The sequence below is a fragment of the Diadema antillarum genome, unplaced genomic scaffold, assembly GCF_040938485.1.
Source record: "Diadema antillarum isolate AM-2024a unplaced genomic scaffold, OU_Dant_1.0 seq00000089_RagTag, whole genome shotgun sequence".
Classification (NCBI taxonomy): Eukaryota; Metazoa; Echinodermata; class Echinoidea; order Diadematoida; family Diadematidae; genus Diadema; species Diadema antillarum.
The window spans coordinates 2092271-2112855 of NW_027271179.1; the positions used below are offsets into that span (position 1 = coordinate 2092271).

At 41.1% G+C, this 20585-nt stretch overlaps 1 protein-coding gene across 1 annotated transcript; it reads right to left on the reverse strand.

Annotated features, from left to right (window-relative positions):
* Positions 1–562: 562 nt before the first annotated feature.
* LOC139726556 (adenylate kinase isoenzyme 6-like) lies at positions 563–18792 on the reverse strand. Its single transcript, XM_071637548.1, has 4 exons — positions 18692–18792; positions 5982–6133; positions 5377–5522; positions 563–4445 (listed from the first exon to the last, which is right to left on the reverse strand). Exons 1-4 carry the CDS (start codon positions 18741–18743, stop codon positions 4256–4258), a joined length of 540 nt encoding a protein of 179 aa, XP_071493649.1. The 5' UTR covers positions 18744–18792; the 3' UTR covers positions 563–4255.
* Between the last annotated feature and the right edge of the window lie 1793 nt (positions 18793–20585).

A 20585-nucleotide genomic window follows, 5' to 3' on the forward strand; every position in this document is an offset into this window, starting at 1 on the left:
ATGGCAATAGAAATTTAAGCAAAACAAATATGGCGACTTAGGGAAGGAAAATCACACATCATATTTCAACTCAGTCGGCACTGAAAAGTTCTCTCGACAGAATCATACGAATTCACACGCATATCTTCGCAGCAACGCATTTGAATTTAAATCGAAAAGTTGCATGCAATTTGGGGGATATGCGTTTGATTTTTCAAATCAAATTTAAAACGTGCAGTGTCTAGAAACGGGTCCAGGTTTCCGATCCCGCTCTCTCAAAATCTCTCTAGAGATTTGGGGATTTTGCGTTGTCGTTACTAATCCGCGCGAGATTTATGCATGATCTAAAACATAATTGTTGTTAATGTCAGTAGGTATGTTTTGGCGGCAAAGGAGTAAGATTTGGGTAGCGTTCCGCATCGTAATCTCACTCTGTATAGGGGAAATTAGTGTTCATTTATAAGTCGACAAAATGTCGACTTACGCGTAAGTCGACTTTCGCGTAAGTCGACGTGTTTTTCTCAGTCCCGATTATGTCGACTTACGCGAGGTTGACTGTACTGTATACTAGCTTGTACTTTGCATACATTGTACATGTACCACATATGTAGCATTATTCATAAATCACATGTACAATGACTTTGACTCTGATAAGGTTGGATGTACTTCAGCTTATGCACAATACGTAACAGAATTCATTCAATAAAATGCAAATAAAGCACAAATAGACAATAAATACATTCCTTGGTACCACACTGCAAGGAAAGGAAAATACTTTATACAATGTATCATTGTTTCATTCATCCTGGGAACAATAAAATGCCAGATGCATGTGAAAGGTTACTCAAATGCATTTAAGAATGCTTACTTTGGAAGATACTTGTGATGTGGTACTTTTGTGCCTTAAAAAGAAGATATCCACACAAGTTAATCAGAGTAAAATTTGTTACAAAACTGGAAAATTTAATACAAATAATGCCTTCTGCATGTAGGATGAAATTCGTGTAACCAATTCCAAGGCTTTAAGAAATTGATCACATACAGAGTGATTAAAATCTGTGGAAAAAATACATTGTGAGCTAATAATAATCACATATAATGCACAAAATGTGATTCAGAAAACAAAGATTAATTCTTTTCATCCATCAATCTTTCTACTTTATAAGCACCAAAATATACAAAGTCAAAGGTTACTGTTATACATTTGTGTTGTTTCACAAGCATTTAACATGAACATTCACAAATACTTGACCTTTGAACCCTGACCATTGCCATAGTTGCCAAACATTTACTCTGATGAAAACTGCACTGGCAATTCATTGCCATACCAAGATTGACTATACTTCATTTCAAATATTGAGAAGTTATTGACCACACAATAAAATCTCTAAAATTAGTGTAAGACTAGGACCTGTAATCAATGCCAGATGTGAAAAAATCAGAAAATTCATCTATGTCTCATAAATCAATAAGTTGTATCACATCATACAAATCATACTCAGATTGTTAGACAGATAACAGAAAAATGTTGCAAGCAAACCATGTTATGTTCTGACTTTCCTTGCTGGCTTTCCCCTCCACTAATCCAGCCAAAAACCTTCAAGAATCAAGATTTTCAAATATCAACAATCTGTCTTTTTGTACTTAAATCCACCTACAAAGTCTGACTAAATTATTATGAACGCTTCTACCATGAGTGTGTACAAAATGTCTAAAATGTTGGGAATTGGCCTTGACCTGTATGAGAATTCATCAGTAAATCATGCCTTCACATTTCATTCTCATACTACTGATACTCATAAAAATCTCATAATGAACACCGTATATTATAAAATGGGCTTTAGAATCTCTGCAATCTGATTGGTCAATTGTCATGCATTGATTTTTACTGATCCACACTGAGCCATGTGTCCAGTAAAATCCGAAAGGCATGGCCATGTGTCCACTAAAATCCGAACACATGACTCACGACTTGTTCAGTGTAGTATAGCCCTTTTTACACTTGTGTTTCTTAAGCCTGTACTCTCTCTGACCCAGGACTATCATTAATCCCGTATCAATTTTTAAAGCTTTTTATACTCGCCAATATGAATCCCGTACCAACTTCTTGTCCTGGGCTAAAGAGAAAACTGCCCTTTTTACACTCGTATTTCTTAGTCCCGTACTTTCCAAACCACATGAATATTCATGATGACGCTGTGCACTGTACAAGTACACGCACGCACGCACCGGCAGCACTTGATTACCTCGTTTCTGATTGGTCAGTGGGGTTCAAACTTCGTCTCCGTCGCTTAGCCCCGGATTATTTCTTCATTCTGTTTACACTCGCTTGCTTGGCATCCCAATTGCGGGGATAGCACCGCAATTGCGGTGCTAACCCTGCTTTTTTGCTGGGCCAGATAGTACGGGATTATCGGTGGGGCTAGCCCACTTTGGCAAAAACAAGTGTAAACAGAAAGTGGGCTAAGGAAAGTCCGGTACCAACGGTGGGGCTAAGGGCTATGGAAAACTTCCATGAATTCAGTTCACTGAAGAATGTGCATGTCACATTTATGGAGGCTGGATGGAAAGCAAGGTGCAGAAGGAACAAGTGTTGAAGTTTCACAACAGGATCCACAAATGATTGCATCTCTTAATCATTAGAATAGAATAGAACAAAACATAACAAAAAGAAAAAAAAAAAACTGTGGGTTTTCTGTGATTGTCAGTGATTCGACATCCAGTATGTTTCCCAGAAAACAATGACATGAAAAACAGCATAGAATGATGCATTTAGATGTAGTGTGTTGTCAAATCAGTGTGTATTTCAGCTTGGAGAACATACATGTATGAATCCTTCAGAAAATTACGAGCCTTTCCACTTCTCAGAGAAGACATGTCAATCAACTGGGGGCATCCAAACATCTCCCACAGCCTTGCTTTCCGGCATCCATCAGCATAAAATGCTACATTACACCAAGTAATTTTGGCCCAAATAGTACTGACAATCACCTCTTGCTTTGTGACCATGTATTATCAGCTGGTGAAAAGATAAATGATCAGAAGGATAATGGGATAGAATGGGTGACAATCAAAAATCCCAATCCCACATAGTCAAAGCACAAGATGACAATGATAGAGGTAGTCATCTGTTTGGCACTTGATGTTTAACATCAAATTATATGAAGTCTCTGGAGATGGCCAAAATCAAATACTGGTAAAATTCCTTTGGCTATACATTGTTGATTGACTTTGCTGGAATTTGAATTTGAGAGAGTTACCTCACACTGTGTAACTGAGCATCTATTACAGTATTGGCTGAAATCAGTGGTTTGAATTGCTCCCTGAAGATATTAAGACTTGGTCAAAGCATAAATGTTTGCAATGCCAATAGCCATATTATAACCCCACCAGTACTTCAAACTTTTTTTTCTTGTTATGACAATGTGTTCCTGTCCATTTTTTGTTTTGCTTTGTTTCAAGTTTCCAAACTACCGAGAAAAGCAACACCCCTTTGTGTCATAATGGACATTTCATTGTGGATGCTACATGTAGTCTATTTGGGAGGCAGGGAGCATACCCATTTAACCCTGCTCTTCCTTACATCTCTACTGACAAGATAACATGGCAGGGCACAGTCAATGTAAATTTTGGCAAAATGGGTAGGTCCTGCAGAGAAAGTTTGGATGGTTGTGTCTGTAAAACTGGCACATTCTCACTTCTTTCTATGGATAACAACATGCATTCAGCATTCTTCTTTAAAAATATATAGATCAAAATAAGGAGGAAAAAAAATAATTACACACCACATATTCTTCAGCAGTCAACATGCTTATATAAAATGCAGCTTTCATGTCTGGGCTTACGTTACTACATGGACTGCTGGCTGCTAAACTGTGCTTATGATACCCTTAGCAATCCACTTTTTTTTTGCACAGCAATGTGAAAGTACACAACATGAAAAACAATGCAGAAAGATAAGTAACAGGGCAAGTGACAACATCTACATATATATCACGGTCAGAAAACTGTGGAAAATAGTAAAGGGGAAGGAACTTTCATATGATCATGTCTTTGTGGAGGACAGACACAATTGTGTCATATGAAGGAAGGGGCAAGCTATTTCTCTGCAGCAGGCTGTGTACACAATACATGATAACACATTCATGCAACCTTCAAATGTTATCAAAATACCATGATTTTTGCCACAAAAACAAGTTGTATGGCCTGTCCAATAACGCACAAACTTTTGAAATGAGACATGAGAGTTTATCAAGCTAACATCCTTGGAACCCTCTCATCTCTTGCTCGCTTTCCATTGTCGGATGTGTTCTGCAATGCGGTCTATGTTTTGCTCCATGTCGTCTGGTGTGTTGCTCGGCAGTTCCTTGACTATGGAGGGCAGGTACGAGCTAAAGGCCTCCTCCAGTATGGTCTGGAAAATCTCACACTGAATATTGTCCTCCAGTTTGCGGCCAGCATAACCTCTGCACAGATAAAAAGAGGTTGGTTACAGCATTAGCATGAAAAACCATACACAGGGCTACCAACATTCACCCATCAAAATCAGGGGTATTCCAAAAAGCAAGAATGGAGATACATTGTGTACTTGTGTACATGTAATATGCGCATCTCAATGGGCAAAATAATTCCTGAATCAGGGAGATATAGACACAAAGGAATAGTGTATGTTTTCAGGCAGTCTCCTGCAGATCAGGGGGACTAGGCAGCTCTCTACATACATGCATTTTGATAGAAAAATTTTAAACTGCCATGTGATAAAAAAAAAGGGGGGGGGGGGGGGACAGTAGTGGGTGTGACAAAGACTCTGGCTTGTGGCATTGATGTAAATGGTAGAGAACAGTGTTTACAAACTACCATGGCATCCTATCCTGTGACTGCAACTGTGAAAGCTGTTTCAGTGAATAACCAGTCAAGGAGGTTTCTATTGATTTCCTATCAGCTGTCTGATTTTTAATTCTTTCAAAGTACTCATATCAATTGGTTTCATTCTAATCAATCGTAACAAAATGATCCTATTGAGGTACATGTTTGTCTGTTGCCTTACACTGTTTTGTTAGTTTGTTTCTTTTCTTTTTACCTCTGAGCATGCTCTGAAGTTTACCAAATCTCAGATCACAGATTTTTGTGACTTCAACTTGACGATTCAATGCAATCAAGTTAAATCTGGGCAGCCACCAACCGGAGGCACAATCATCAACTAGACATATTGTGTCATATGAAACAACACCATCCAAATGTAACATTTGGCTTGAATGTCACTATTTCACAGTTATATCAACAACAATAAAAAAAAAAAAATGTTGCCTTTGTATGCTAATGGAAATGCTGAACAGAGTATCATTACAATAATTCTAAATATGCAAGTGCAACAACCATCGATTACATTGTGCATACCTTTGTTCAAGTCTGTTGTAGAGGATAGAGTTGTCCGTACGGAGGACGTACACAAGGTCAAACCAGCGCTCAGGGAAGAATTCACAGCTGTGGTAGTCTAATATTCTTCCTCCAGCTTTCATTTCATCCTCCAGCTCATCAATTACCTGTAAAGAGGGACCTCATTTATTATCTGTTTTCCCCCTCAATATCACTGCTCATGTTGTGTAGCTTGAGATAAAACTGATTTGTTGCTATTGTTACAGAACACAAGCAGGCAAGAAATCTGGTGAGGGTAAAATGAAAAGAATTGGTCCATACACTTTTACTATACATTTCAGCATTTCAAGGCAAAGTTTAGTTTCTGCCATCTCATACATGTTGTGCAGTTAATAAGTACTGTATTGTTTTTTTATTGAAACTACATGTATATTGGGAATTTCAGAAGATAACATATCAATATATGAAAAATGTTTGGCAATTTACTGTAAGTACACTGTACTAGTATTATTGAGCAATAAATTATGAAATAAACTTCAAGGAGTTTGACATCCACAGGAACAAGAGATTTAAAATCGGTAAATGCCCCCACTATTTTGAAAACAATATTATCTCCTATCTCTTACCCGATCTTCATCCAAAATTGGGCACTCATAATCCTCATCCCAACCCTCATAAAGTTCCTTCTCTTTTGCCACATCGCCAACATTGACATAGGTAAGGCCCAAGCGCTGTGCAACCTCCTGTCCCAGAGTAGTCTTCCCTGTCCCTGGGGTCCCTGTATAAAAATAAAAGCCAGTCAAATTAAGTAGAAATCTCTTTCCTTTTTTCTGTGAGGTGCAGCTATTTATTCCTTTGACATCATGATATGTTCTCTGGAATGTACAAGTGAACAGTCACCGGCTGCAACATACATTTGCAGAAACTGAAACTGAACTAAAAGTAAAACAACTGAAAGTGAAACCCTTGGTAGGCAGGGAAGGGGCCCCTTCCCTGCCAAGGCCAGGTTTCAGTGTCATACTATCGAAGTGTCCAGTGCAGTGGCCCTAGGGTAGGGTTGGTGAGGCAGTAATTTATATGAGCAAACATGCAACACAGCTAACATTTTTTTTTTTTTTTTAATGGGGGGGGGGGGGGATTATGTATCTATGCCGCAACCTAGCTCATCTCATCATACATACCCAGTCACGTCAACATCATGATACTGTGATAGGTAGGTATTCTTACTCAATGAAATAAATTCATATGGTTAAATTTACAACTAATTGAACTAAAGTAAAGTAATAGTAGAGGTGGGCTATAGAGGGTGACATTTTCAGAACGTGCTCATCACACCTTAGTTTGATGACTTTGTGCCTACTGACACCATTTTCGAAAAAAAGAACGGAAAAAATGCGAAATCAAGGGTGCCGCGGCCGAAATCGTTAAAAATCCAAGATGGCCGCCGTTTCGGCTTAAAAAAGACATCTTTGGCTATAAGTTGGCTATTTTTTGGTCTATTGTGATGGTTTTGGTGTCTAACCCCATGTTTTGGGGGTCAAGGAAGTGGATTATAATGATAACTTTGATGTAAAACCTAATCTTCCTCATGATACTGACCTTTTTCCCATATTTAGGGTTAAATTTTCCTTGTCCTTTACCCCTACCCATCCACCATTTTTTGCACTTTTTTCTGTATTTTTTTAAAGTCATGTTATCTACAATACTATTAATAACAAGTTCTAGCTATCAATCTGGTGTTTTCTACCGACAAGACAACAAGAAATACAACTTACGTTATAGGTATGTGTCATGCAGATACCGGTATGTGGCTGGTGCATTCAGGATGCATGGTAACTGTACAACCAATGCTAATACTGTATCTGCTTTATAGTGCCCACTGACATTTGGTCATTAGACCTTTAACATTTAGTCAAAGTGTACAAACATAATTTCTACTGTAGGTGCACAATTTTGTAAAATGACTTGAATAAGCCTTCTATATGCCAATTGTCCAGCACAAAGGTACTTGACAGGATGATGTACATTGTATCTGCCATCTTGCCTAAAAAACATATTTTTACCATAACTCAGTCAGCTTTTTCATCTTTTAGCCTAGTTTTGCTGTTTCACCATCACCACTTGGTCCCTTATTTCTCATGCCTGCTTTTCCCTACCATGTATGGTATATTGCTGTACGTTTTATAAAGCAAAAATCCTCACGTTTGATGAGGAATTTGATACCATTTGGGTGATTATCCAACCAGTTCTATGACAAACTAATGTTATGTACAATGTACAATGTATGTTCCTCACATAGCATCATATTGGTAAAGTCATCATTTTACTCTCTGTGACTGAAAATACTGTACCTAAAACTGAGGTAATTAATATCTGTTGACTTTATTGTTATTTCCAGTTCTCTTTTCCAATTCCAAAATGTGGCCCAAGCACAACAAGCAGTTAGTGTGCATAGGCTGTCTGTTACAGGAACGTAAAACATGGGGAAGCCCATTAATTACCGGTAAACAATGGTGACGAAGTCAAGGAATGCCTGGATACCCGAGATCTCACCAAACTCAAAGCTATTTCACATGGACAGCTGTCATACCGCAGACTCATATCCCATTGAGTTTATTGTGCACCCACACATGTATAAGGTCTTGATACCAAATCTCTGAGGTGGAAATGAAGGTGAACTTGACTCTTCTAGTGACTGGAGGAGAGTCTGATAATCTCCCTGCCCCTGATCTGCCTACTGAAGATGATATGGTGAATGCATTCAATCGAAAGTCAACCAATGGCATTGTACAACAAACTGCCCATACCAACCTTGAAGAAACTGTTGATAGTGAACTGGGCATCAATGATTCTGCATTGTGATAATGGATTACTTAAAGGTGCACGAAACTGGTACCTTGGTATGTGTTGAGACCAAGAGCACGAGGGATATGGAATCGAGCACATGGAAAGAATGAAGGGGACAGATCAGCATCAGCACTAGTGATGCCCAAAGCAAGCTGATGTACAGACAGTACTGCTGATGCGGATTCTTCCATGTACAATATATTGGCTCATGGGATATGCATCATCCAGCCGGAACATTACATTTGTGCTGGACAATATTGGCATGAAGGCTTATTCAAGTCATTTAAAATTCAATTTGTGCACCTATCTTGTACAGTAGAACTGTCCATACAGTGTATGATTACATGTCTAATGACCAAATGTTAATTAGCACTACGAAGCACATTTACCATGCATCCTGAATGCACCATGCAGTCACATACCGGTATCTGAATGACACATACATATAGCGTAAGTTATTTCTTGTTGTATCATCAGTAGAAAACACCAGACTGAGCTAGAACTTATTATTGAGCGTATGGTAGATAAAATGACTTTTTAAAAATACAGAAAAAAGTGCCAAAAATGGCAGGTGGGGTAGGGGTTAAGGACAAGGAAAATTTAACCCTAAATGTGGTAAAAAGGTCAGTATCATGTGGAAGATTAGGTTTAACACCAAAATTATCATCATAATCCACTTCCTTGACCCCTAAAACATGGGGTTTGACACCAAAACCATCACAATAGACCAAAAAATAGCCAAGTTATAGCCAAAGCCGAAACGGCGGCATACTTGCCAACTCTACCGCATTTGGCGGTAGACTACCACTTTTGAAAGATTTCATCAGCATTCAAGCTAGTGCTGCTCGCATAGGCATCCTGGATTCCACCGCTTTCTCAAATGAAAATGTTGGCAAGGATGCAGCGGCCATCTTGGAGTTGGATATTTAACGATTTCGGCCGGGGCACCCTGGATTTCGCATTTTTTTTGTTCTTTTTTTCAAAAATGGTGTCAGTAGGCACAAAGTCATCAAACTATGGTGTGATGAGCATGTTCTGAAAATGTGACCTAATATTAAAATAAAATTGACCCTCTATAGCCCACCTCTAGTAATGGTATGCCTTTGGTCGGACACATTTTGAGGGCGGTGTGTGTGTGTGGGCACAGCCTCAGGTTGACCGACAAGTAGACCCTCTATGTGTAATTCCGCGAAAAACTTCTCATTCATTAATAATGACATTTGCTGATGCTGGGTCAGTTTTTCGATTCTTAAACTCTATAGGCAGTAAAGAAGCGAAAAACTGACCCAGCAACAAATGTCATTATTATAAATGAGAAGTTTTTCGCGGAATTAGACATACTTGTCGGTCAAAGCCTCAGGATGTCGTCACATGTCCACATTTCGCTGGAATTACTGTAAAAATAATCACAGATATTGGATGCAACCACAAAATGGAACCCTTCTTGTTTCTCGTGCTCCCACTCATATGGAAGCAGGAGCCCGTCAAATACATGGATATACGTCGCGTAGCAATTCGAATTACTACGCGACGTAATTCCGAATTACTGTTCAACGACTTAACGTCACGACATAAAATGAATTAGTGTCATGTTGTAATTCCCAGTGCTACACAACGTAAATAATTACGTCGCGTACTAATTCCAATTGCGACGCGACGCAAATAATTACGCTGTGTTGTAAATAATTACAACACGACGTAATTCCGAATTACTGCTCAACGACTAACGCAGTGAATTAACGTAGCGACGTTAAATCAACCAATGGGATCGTTTGTAATAGCGTGTGAAAAACAGGTAGTGAAGCGCATGCAATCCGCTCACTGCGTGCTGGTGAAAACCGGAGCTGACTATACAGCAGGGTGGTGGAAGTTCCTTTCCACCTCCCTGCTCTATACAGCGAGCCATATGCCATTTCGTTGACAGTACAATCCTATGAAATGTTTATAACCTAAATTATTGGGCCTACATTGCATCAGAAATATATGTATTCAAGCCTTAAGGTATAATAGCTAACCAAGTAACAAAGTTACTGTGTACTGACAAACATGCTGAAGGAAATGAGTGGCTAGCCCTTTGGCACGAGCACCGTGATGCATCACTGAGCAAATAACCAACGATTTAATTGGTTGATTTAACGTCACTACGTTAATTCGCTGCGTTAGTCGTTGAGCAATAATTTGGAATTACGTCTCGTTGTAATTATTTACAACACTACGTAATTAGATCTATTTGCGTCACGTCGTAATTTGAATTACTACGCGACGTAATTATTTACGTTGCGTAGCATTAGGAATTACAACATGACACTAATTCATCCAATGTCGTGACATTAAGTCGTTGAGCAGTAATTCGGAATTACGTCGCGTAGCAATTCGAATTACTACGCGACGTAAATAATTACGTCGCATAGTAATTCGAATTACGACGCGTAGTAATTCGAATAACGACACGACGTATTATTTACGTCGCGTAGCAATTCGAATTACTACGCGACGTATAGACCGGGGGCCCAGAAGATTTATTCAGCTGAAAAGGGTCACACTTTTTAATGGTCTCATCATATAAGGATGTGTCCAAGGGTCAATAAAATGAATTGCTGGCAAGTCACATCCTGTACCGTAAGCCTAGGGACCACAAAAAGGGACCCCGAAAAATGGATTTATTCAGCCGAAGGGGGTCACGGACAAAAGTTGGTGGATATTGTTCCTTTGGGTGTACTTATCATGAAAACAGCAATGCCAGCTATTTTATCCTGTACGGGGCCCCAGACAGTAGCCCCAAAGGGCCCCACAAATATGGTGTTATTCAGCTGAAAAGGGTCACGGCTAATTTCTTTTGCAATGGAAGTAGTTCCCATCAGAGATATACAAAACACCAATGCCAGCTATTTTATCCTGTACGGGGCCCTAGACAGTAGCCCCAAAGGGCCCCACCCCCATAGGCCTACGTACAAACACACACAAACATTGATTTTATTCAGTTGAAAAGAGTCACGGCTAATTTCTTTTGCAATTGAAGTAGTTCCCATCAGAGATATTCAAAACACCAATACCAGCTACTTTATCCTGTACGGGGCCCCAGACAGTAGCCCCAAAGTGCCCCACCCCCCCCCCCCCCCCCATAGGCCATACGTACAAACACACACAAACATTGATTTCATTCGTGTAGCTGAGAAGAGTCACGGCTAATTTCATTTGCAATGGAAGGAGTACCCATCAGAGATATCAAGAACACCAAAGTCAGCTGTGTTATCCAGTACGGGGCCCCGGACAGTAGCCCCAAAGGAGCTCCCCCCCCCCCCAAACACACACACACACACACACACACACACACACACACACACATTAGTTTCATTCAGCTGAAAAGAGTCACGGCTAATTTCTTTTGCAATGGAAGTAGTACCCATCAGAGATATCCAAAATACCAAAGCCAGCTATTTTATCCTGCACGGGGCCCCAGTCAGTAGCCCCAAATTGCTCCCTCCCCCCCCCCCCCCCCCCCCACACACACACACATTGATTTTATTCAGCTGAAAAGGGTCATGGCTACTTTCTTTTGCAATTGGAAGTAGTAGGCATACTCATCACAGATATCCAAAATACTAAAGCCAGTTATTTTATCCTGTACGGGGTCCCAGACAGTAGCCCCGAAGTGCACCCCCCAACACACACACACACGCACACACACACACACACACACACACACACACACACACACACACACACACACATTAGTTTCATTCAGCCAAAATGGGTCACGGCTAATTTCTTTTGCAATGGAAGTATACCTATCAGAGATATCTAAAGCACCAAAGCCAGTTATTTTATCATGAACGGGGCCCCAGACAGTAGCCCCAAAGTGCCCCCCCCCTCTCCTCATACACACACACACACACACACACACACACACACACACACATTAGTTTCATTCAGCTGAAAAGGGTAACGGCTAATTTCTTTTGCAATGGAAGTAGTATCCATCAGAGATATCCAAAATACCAAAGCCAGTTATTTTATCCTGTATGGGGCCCCGCACAGTATAGCCCCAAACATCGGTAATTTCTTTTGCACTGGAAGAAGTACCTATCAGAGATATTCAACACACCAAGGCTAGTTATTTTATCCTGCACAGAGCCCCAGACAGTAGCTCCACAGTGTCCCATCCATTATACATGTACTGTGAATCAGTTGAAAATGGTTTTACAAATTCTTTTGTAACGTTAATATCAGGGCCTACTGAACAGAGATATCACAAACACTAAAGCAAGTCATCTTATCCTGTATACGGGGTCCCATAGGTTACAGTAGCAAAACACTCAAGAAATTTGCAAAGGAAGCATACTTCTGTATAGTGCACAACCAAGATGACCATATTACGAAAACCAGTCATTTCATCTTGAACTGGGCCCAGGTTACAGTAGCCATAAAAGTGCCCCTCCCCCACATAATTATAATGACATCATTTAGCTGAAAAGAGTCATAGTTGTTTTTCTTTTACAATCGAAGTAGGCCTTAGTTTACATCATAGATACCCAAAACATCAAAGCCAGTTAGGTTTTCACAGCCAATTTCGCACTTTTGTTGGTTCATTTGGTAGAAGGTTCGAATTCGTAAAATGGGTATTCAAATTGGTTGGTACCCTATTCATTCAAATTCGCCTTGACTTGCCGAAAAGGGTATTTCAGTCATTAAATTTCGCGAAAGACAGTCAAATTCCAAACGTGTTCATTCAAATTCAAATCATGCTATTTCTTTGTTTCAGATCATTTTAACATGTCTTTCTTTGTGTGTTTTCGTTTCATCTATAAATTACTGTTATAAAGCAGTAAAAGTATCATATTTCTTATCTAGTATAACTGGATTTGGTTGTTCTGTAGCCAGACTGGTAACGCTCCTTCTCTTTCATATACATGTCATTATAGGCCTTTACGTGTACCAGTAATGCAGATTAACTTCATTTTTTATAGTCATGACAGCACAATAGATACAGACGTATATCTCTAGAATACATAGAAGGAATTATCAAAAAAAAAAACATTTGAGGATCATAACCATGACTCTTCTTGGAACTGGCCGACCGCATCGTAATAAAGCGCTCGTAATGGCCAGAATTTGTGGCTTCTTACTTCTTTGGATTCAAAAAGCACGTTAAAAAATGGTGTCAAAGTCTCTTAACGAATACGAAAACATGAAATGCTATGATGCTTACAAAACAATAACTACGACGAAAGAAAATAAGGAAAGAGGCCAAGCATGAACATATCTGTTTAATTGACTGCAGAACATGTTAAATTAGATGGCCAGAAATCAATTTGAATGAACGAGCGCAGCATGTAAATCACGTGACTATATCATTATGAATTTATGAATGAACGGATAGTGGAATGGTACTTGTCTTATATATGATTTCAGTTGAAAAAGTGTTATTTAGAATAAGGCTAGAGGTAATGTGAATGTTTCAAAATAAATTTGAATGAAGAGATTAATATGACATTGAACTACCATGTCATCTAGGCGAAATTTTTGCTAAATTTAATTCAACATTAAAGAATTCGATTAAAAGAGGTGCGATATTGGCCCGATGCAGGGCCCTTGACAGGTATAGCCCCAAGGTATTCCCATCCCATATGAATTAATTGTTTTTAGGTGAAAAGAGTCATGTATGCCTATTTTCCTTGGCAGTGGAATTAACAGCTGAGATACGTAAAACACAAACCCATCCAGTTAAGGGGCCCCCCAGCCAGTAGCTGGAAAGTGCTCCGTATATTATATTTTATTCTAAGTGAAAGAATCACTGCTATAATTTCTTTTGCAATGAAGTAGTACTCAAGGAGGTATCAAAAACACCGAAACCAGTTATATAGCTGTACGGGTGCCCACGGAGTGTTCCTAAAGTGTCCCCACATGTAATTCCACTATCAAGATCTGCATCCCGATCTATTCAATATGTCAGATCGGGATAGAGCGGCAAAAGTGTACGGGGACCGGGAGCATCATAGCAGCAGCGTTTGGGTGATGGGGTTGGATCTGGCAATTTTACAGATCGGGAAGAAATTTTGAACTGGTTCAAAATTTCTTCCTCATCTCCCCATCAAGATTGACCTATTTTGAATCGTAGCTCAAACGGGGAGAGAGCAGTGACAGTGTAAATACCGCGGGATGAGCGTAACAATTCCAGGTTTTTCTGACCGTAGTAACAGCGGCACAAGAACGGGGAAATATAGTCTAAACTAGACACCGACGACATGGTCCCGCTGCTGCGCGGCTTTCTTGATCAAAGCACGACCTTCCCGCTTTAACGACGCTCTCACTAAGTTCTCTACTCTCGTATAAACTCAAGGCCTGTTCCTATGACGCTTCATTCCTGCTTCGATAACGCTGTTGGCCGCTTTAGCTACGCTGTTCCTACGCTTTCCCAGACTCAATTATGCACGTCTTCCGCTCTCGCCGCTCTAAAATCGAACGTGGCCGATACTCTGGAAAATGTTTGCCAGAACAGCAAAACTGATGATGATGAGGAGGACGCGTTGTCGTTGTCGCGAAAATGAAGACGAAGGAGCGCATATTTAAGAAGAAGAGATGCAAACAATAAAGAGAATAAAGCAAAACACTTTGGAGCTACTGTACGGGACCCCGTGCTGGATAAAATATCTGACTTTGGTATTTTGATATCCGATGGATACTACTTCCATTGCAAAAGAAATTAGCCGTGACCCTTTTCGGCTGAATGAAACCAATCTATGTGTGTGTGTGTGTGTGTGTGTGTGTGTGTGTGTAGGGGGCACTTTGGGGCTACTGTCTGGGGCCCCGTACAGGATAAAATAACTGGCTTTAGTGCTTTGGATATCTCTGATGAGTACTACTTCCGATTGCAAAAGAAAGTAGCCGTGACCCTTTTCAGCTGAATAAAATCAATGTGTGTGTGTGTAGGGGGGGGGGGGGGAGGGGGAGGGGGGTAAGGGGGCAATTTGGGGCTACTGTCTGGGGCTACTGTCTGGGGCCACATGCAGGATGAAATAACTGGCTTTGGTATTTTGGATTTCTCTGATGGGTACTAATTCCATTGCAAAAGAAATTAGCCGTGACCCTTTTTCAGCTGAATGAAACTATTGTGTGAGTATGTGTGTGTGTGGGGGGGCACTTTGGGGCTACTGTCTGGGGCCCCGTATAGGACAAAATAACTGGCTTTAGTGTTTTGTATGTCTCTGATGGGTACTACTTCCATTGCAAATGAAATTATCCGTTACTCTTATCAGCTGAATAAAGTCAATGTGTGTGTAAAAGAATCACTGCTATGATTTCTTTTGCAATGGAAGTAGTACTCAAGGAGGTATCAAAAACACCGAAACCAGTTATATGGCTGTACGGGGCCCCACGGAGTGTTCCTAAAGTGTCCCCACAATAAAATTCCACTATCAAGATCTGCATCCCGATCTATTCAATCTGTCAGATCGGGATAGAGCGGCAAAAGTGTACGGGGACCGGGAGCATCGTAGCAGCAGCGTTTGGGTGATGGGGTTGGATCTGGCAATTTTACAGATCGGGAAGAAATTTTGAACTGGTTCAAAATTTCTTCCTCATCTCCCCATCAAGATTGACCTATTTTGAATCGTAGCTCAAACGGGGAGAGAGCAGTGACAGTGTAAATACCGCGGGATGAGCGTAACAATTCCAGGTTTTTCTGACCGTAGTAACAGCGGCACAAGAACGGGAAATATAGTCTAAACTAGACACCGACAACATGGTCCCGCTGCTGCGCGGCTTTCTTGATCAAAGCACGACCTTCCCGCTTTAACGACGCTCTCACTAAGTTCTCTACTCTCGTATAAACTCAAGGCCTGTTACTATGACGCTTCATTCCTGCTTCGATAACGCTGTTGGCCGCTTTAGCTACGCTGTTCCTACGCTTTCCCAGACTCAATTATGCACGTCTTCCGCTCTCGCCGCTCTAAAATCGAACGTAGCCGATACTCTGGAAAATGTTTGCCAGAACAGCAAAACTGATGATGAGGAGGAGGACGCGTTGTCGTTGTCGCGAAAATGAAGACGAAGGAGCACATAATTTAAGAAGAAGAAGAGATGCAAACAATAAAAAGAATAAAGCAAAACACTTTGGAGCTACTGTACGGGACCCCGTGCTGGATAAAATATCTGACTTTGGTATTTTGATATCCGATAGATACTACTTCCATTGCAAAAGAAATTAGCCTTGACCCTTTTCGGCTGAATGAAACCAATATGTGTGTGTGTGTGTGTGTGTGTGTGTGTGTGTGTGTGTGTGTAGGGGGCACTTTGGGGCTACTGTCTGGGGCCCCGTACAGGATGAAATAACTGGCTTTAGTGCTTTGGATATCACTGATGAGTACTACTTCCGATTGCAAAAGAAAGTAGCCATGACCCTTTTCGGCTGAATAAAATCAATGTGTGTGTGTGTGGGGGGGGGGGGGTGGGGGAGGGGGAGGGGGTATAAAGGGGGCAATTTAGGGCTACTGTTTGGGGCTACTGTCTGGGGCCCCATGCAGGATAAAATAACTGGCTTTGGTATTTTGGATTTCTCTGATGGGTACTAATTCCATTGCAAAAGAAATTAGCCGTGACCCTTTTTCAGCTGAATGAAACTATTGTGTGAGTATGTGTGTTGAGGGGGGGGGGGGGGGGCACTTTGGGGCTACTGTCTGGGGCCCCGTACAGGACAAAATAACTGGCTTTGGTGTTTTGTATGTCTCTGATGGGTACTTCCATTGCAAATGAAATTATCCGTTACTCTTATCAGCTGAATAAAGTCAATGTGTGTGTGTGTGTTTGTACGTAGGGCTTATAGGGGGTGGGGCACTTTGGGGCTACTGTCTGGGGCCCCGTGCAAGATAAAATAGCTGGCTTTGGTGTTTTGGATATCTCTGATTGGTACTCCCATTGCAAAAGAAATTAGCCGTGACTCCTTTTAACTGAATAAAATCAATGTTTTTGTGTGTTTGTACGTAGGCCTATGGGGGGTGGGGCCCTTTGCTTACTTGGGGCTACTGTCTAGGGCCCCGTACAGGATAAAATAGCTGGCATTGGTGTTTTGGATATCTCTGATGGGAACTACTTCCATTGCAAAAGAAATTAGCCGTGACCCTTTTCAGCTGAATAACACCATATTTGTGGGGCCCTTTGGGGCTACTGTCTGGGGCCCCGTACAGGATAAAATAGCTGGCATTGCTGTTTTCATGATAAGTACACCCAAAGGAACAATATCCGCCAACTTTTGTCCGTGACCCCCTTCGGCTGAATAAATCCATTTTTCGGGGTCCCTTTTTGTGGTCCCTAGGCTTACGGTACAGGATGTGACTTGCCAGCAATTCATTTTGTTGACCCTTGGCCACATCCTTACATGATGAGACCATCAAAAAGTGTGACCCTTTTCAGCTGAATAAATGCTCTGGGCCCCCGGTCTAGTATATCCGTGTTTTTGACGGGCTCCTGCTTCCATACACTCGAGTCCCACAACCACTAACATGACATGTTCCAAGCGCCCAGGCCCAGCCAGGCACAACAAACAACAAGCATACGCATGCAGCAGCATAATCAACACAATATTTCAAATGCATGGCATGGGTATGACGCTCAGTTCGGGAAACCCACTCACAAGGGGGGCCCCTCCTTATAAGTAACCCGTCCCCCTTATAAGTAACCCCGTCCCCCTTATAAGTAACCCCCGGGGCACCCCTTATAAGGAGTCTCCACGCTTTTTTGCAATGCAACGCGAAAATGAAAGGACTGCGGCAATTCGCTTGATTATGTCCATAAAGCTTCACAAGTTTCCTAGCTACTCACGAAATTTGAGCAAAATCGGTTTGAGGCATCATATCTAAAATCATGGATTTAAATGCGATGTCAAACGACCCCTGCGAATGCTGAAATGCGAGCGATTACTGGCGTGAGTGTCGCCAGGCGCGGCGGCGTGGCAATGCTTGAGTGCAGACGTGGCGACTGAGTACGTACTCAGTCACCACGTCTGCACTCAAGCATTGCCGCGCCGCCGCGCCTGGCGACACTCACGCCAGTAATCGCTCGCATTTCAGCATTCGCATGGGTCGTTTGACATCGCATTTAAATCCATGATTTTAGATATGATGCCTCAAACCGATTTTGCTCAAATTTCGTGAGTAACTAGGAAACTTGTGAAGCTTTATGGACATAATCAAGCGAATTGCCGCAGTCCTTTCATTTTCGCGTTGCATTGCAAAAAAGCGTGGAGACTCCTTATAAGGGGTGCCCCGGGGGTTACTTCTAAGGGGGACGGGGTTACTTATAAGGGGGACGGGTTACTTATAAGGAGGGGCCCCCCTTGTGAGTGGGTTTCCCGAACTGCGCTGGCGAGTGCAATGAAAACGCGCCGTTGAGTGCCCTTGTCTGGAAAATACACACCGTCGAACACCCCATATCTTTGTATTGATATCGCCCTAACAAACGAAGTCAACGATATTTGTCAAATAATGTCACGTACCTGTCAAAAGAATGTTGGGTTCTACTCGTTGAGTTGAGTAATAATTTGCCATTCTTGCCAAGACAAGAATTTCGACGCACAGTTCGAGTTCATTCACTGCATGCATGCATGCGCGCGCATATGCACAATGCATGCCGATCGCAATCCGAGCGTACGCGTGGAGCATGCACTGTGATAACCGAACCATTCCCACCTCCCTGCATTTAATGAACCAGACCTGTAATAACTCAGCAAAGAGTATAGACGCGCACGCAGTGTACCTCTCGCGATTTTACTCGTAAACAGGTGTAGTCGGCCCTATGGGCCCAATGCATGGAATCCAACGGCGGCCATTTCAGGAAGCAAACCACCGGATTATCGCGAGCGTATACCAGTACTGAGGAGTGAATTACGGTGTATATAATTCTGTATATATACTTAGTAGTCCATGGGCCAGGTCAGATATTGGTACCACCAAAAGGGACAAAACCTTTGTGGTGCCGTTTTGTTTGTTAGGGATATATAATTGTATCAAACTATGATAGCAATTCCAAATGAGTAGCTTAGTCATGAAAAATGTAGTCTTTAAAGGACAAGTTCACCTTCATAAACATAAGGATTGAGAGAATGCAACAATATTAGTAGAACACATCAGTGAATGTTTGAGGAAAATTGAACAATCGATGCAAAAGTTATGAATTTTTAAAATTTTTGTGTTGGAACCGCTGGATGAGGAGACTACTACAGCTTGTGAGTCATTTGCGTACAACAGTATAAAGAAAATGTATAAGAAAATTCAACATATTTTCACTTTTTTCGCATAATAAAAGAGCACTTGACTTGCCTCTTTCTAAAGGCAGGGGGAATAATATTACCCATAACATTTGTTGGTAACGAGTCAGGGGAATGTGTACTTTTTTCAAAAGATGGAATTTTGTGAAATTCTCTTTATATTTTTCTTATATTGTTGTACGCATGTGACATCGTACACTGCAGTAGTCTTCTCATCCAGCGGTTACTGCACAAAAACTTCAAAAATTCATAACTTTTGAACGGATTGTCTGATTTTCCTCAAACTTTCAATGATGTGTTCTACTAATATTGCTACTTTCTCTCAAACCTTATGTTTATTAAGGTGAACTTGTCCTTTAATCAATGCATTCTGGGCTTTAATAATCAGACCGCGCGTCTAAACCGAGACTATACACAGAACGATAAAGCACGGTCTCTACGGAGCGCGCTGTTTTGAACGCGGTGTATCGCTCTGTGGAGTGATAGTCTACGTTCAAGGCATCCGCGGCCATATCCAAACGCTGTTCTACATGGTACCTCTCTTTATGTAGGAAAAAATGTATGGAATGGGAGACGTTACCGCAAAACGGTATTTTCTTATCATTCATTGCCATTCATTTTCTCGCTAAATTACCCATGGAAATTTATTTCTACGATAAATTGCTACATTCCACTGTGCATATTTTCATATCTTTTGCCGAGCGAGAGCTAACAATATTTAAGGTTGTTTTCATACAGTTTTATAGCCAATTCAAGGGCTACATCTGGATGAGTGACTATCGAATCAATGAATAATTTTAAGACATAGCTTAATCAAGGCTTACATATTATTATAATAAGATAAGTGATAATAAATTTCCTGTTTGGAAGAACAATGAAAATTGGAATTATGGAGTAATCACAATAAAGATGGCAGTTCAAAATGATGAGATTATACAGAGCGGAAGAGCGGAGTACTGATGTAAATTCAATTATATATAAAGTTAGATAACAGCCTCAAACAAGGTATTCGCAGATCTTGATACCAGCAAATGACCGCGGTCGTACCACATATGGGTTGTATACAGCAAGGGAATTGGAGGGTTTTGTCCATTCCCATTCCTAGACTTTTACCCCCAAACCA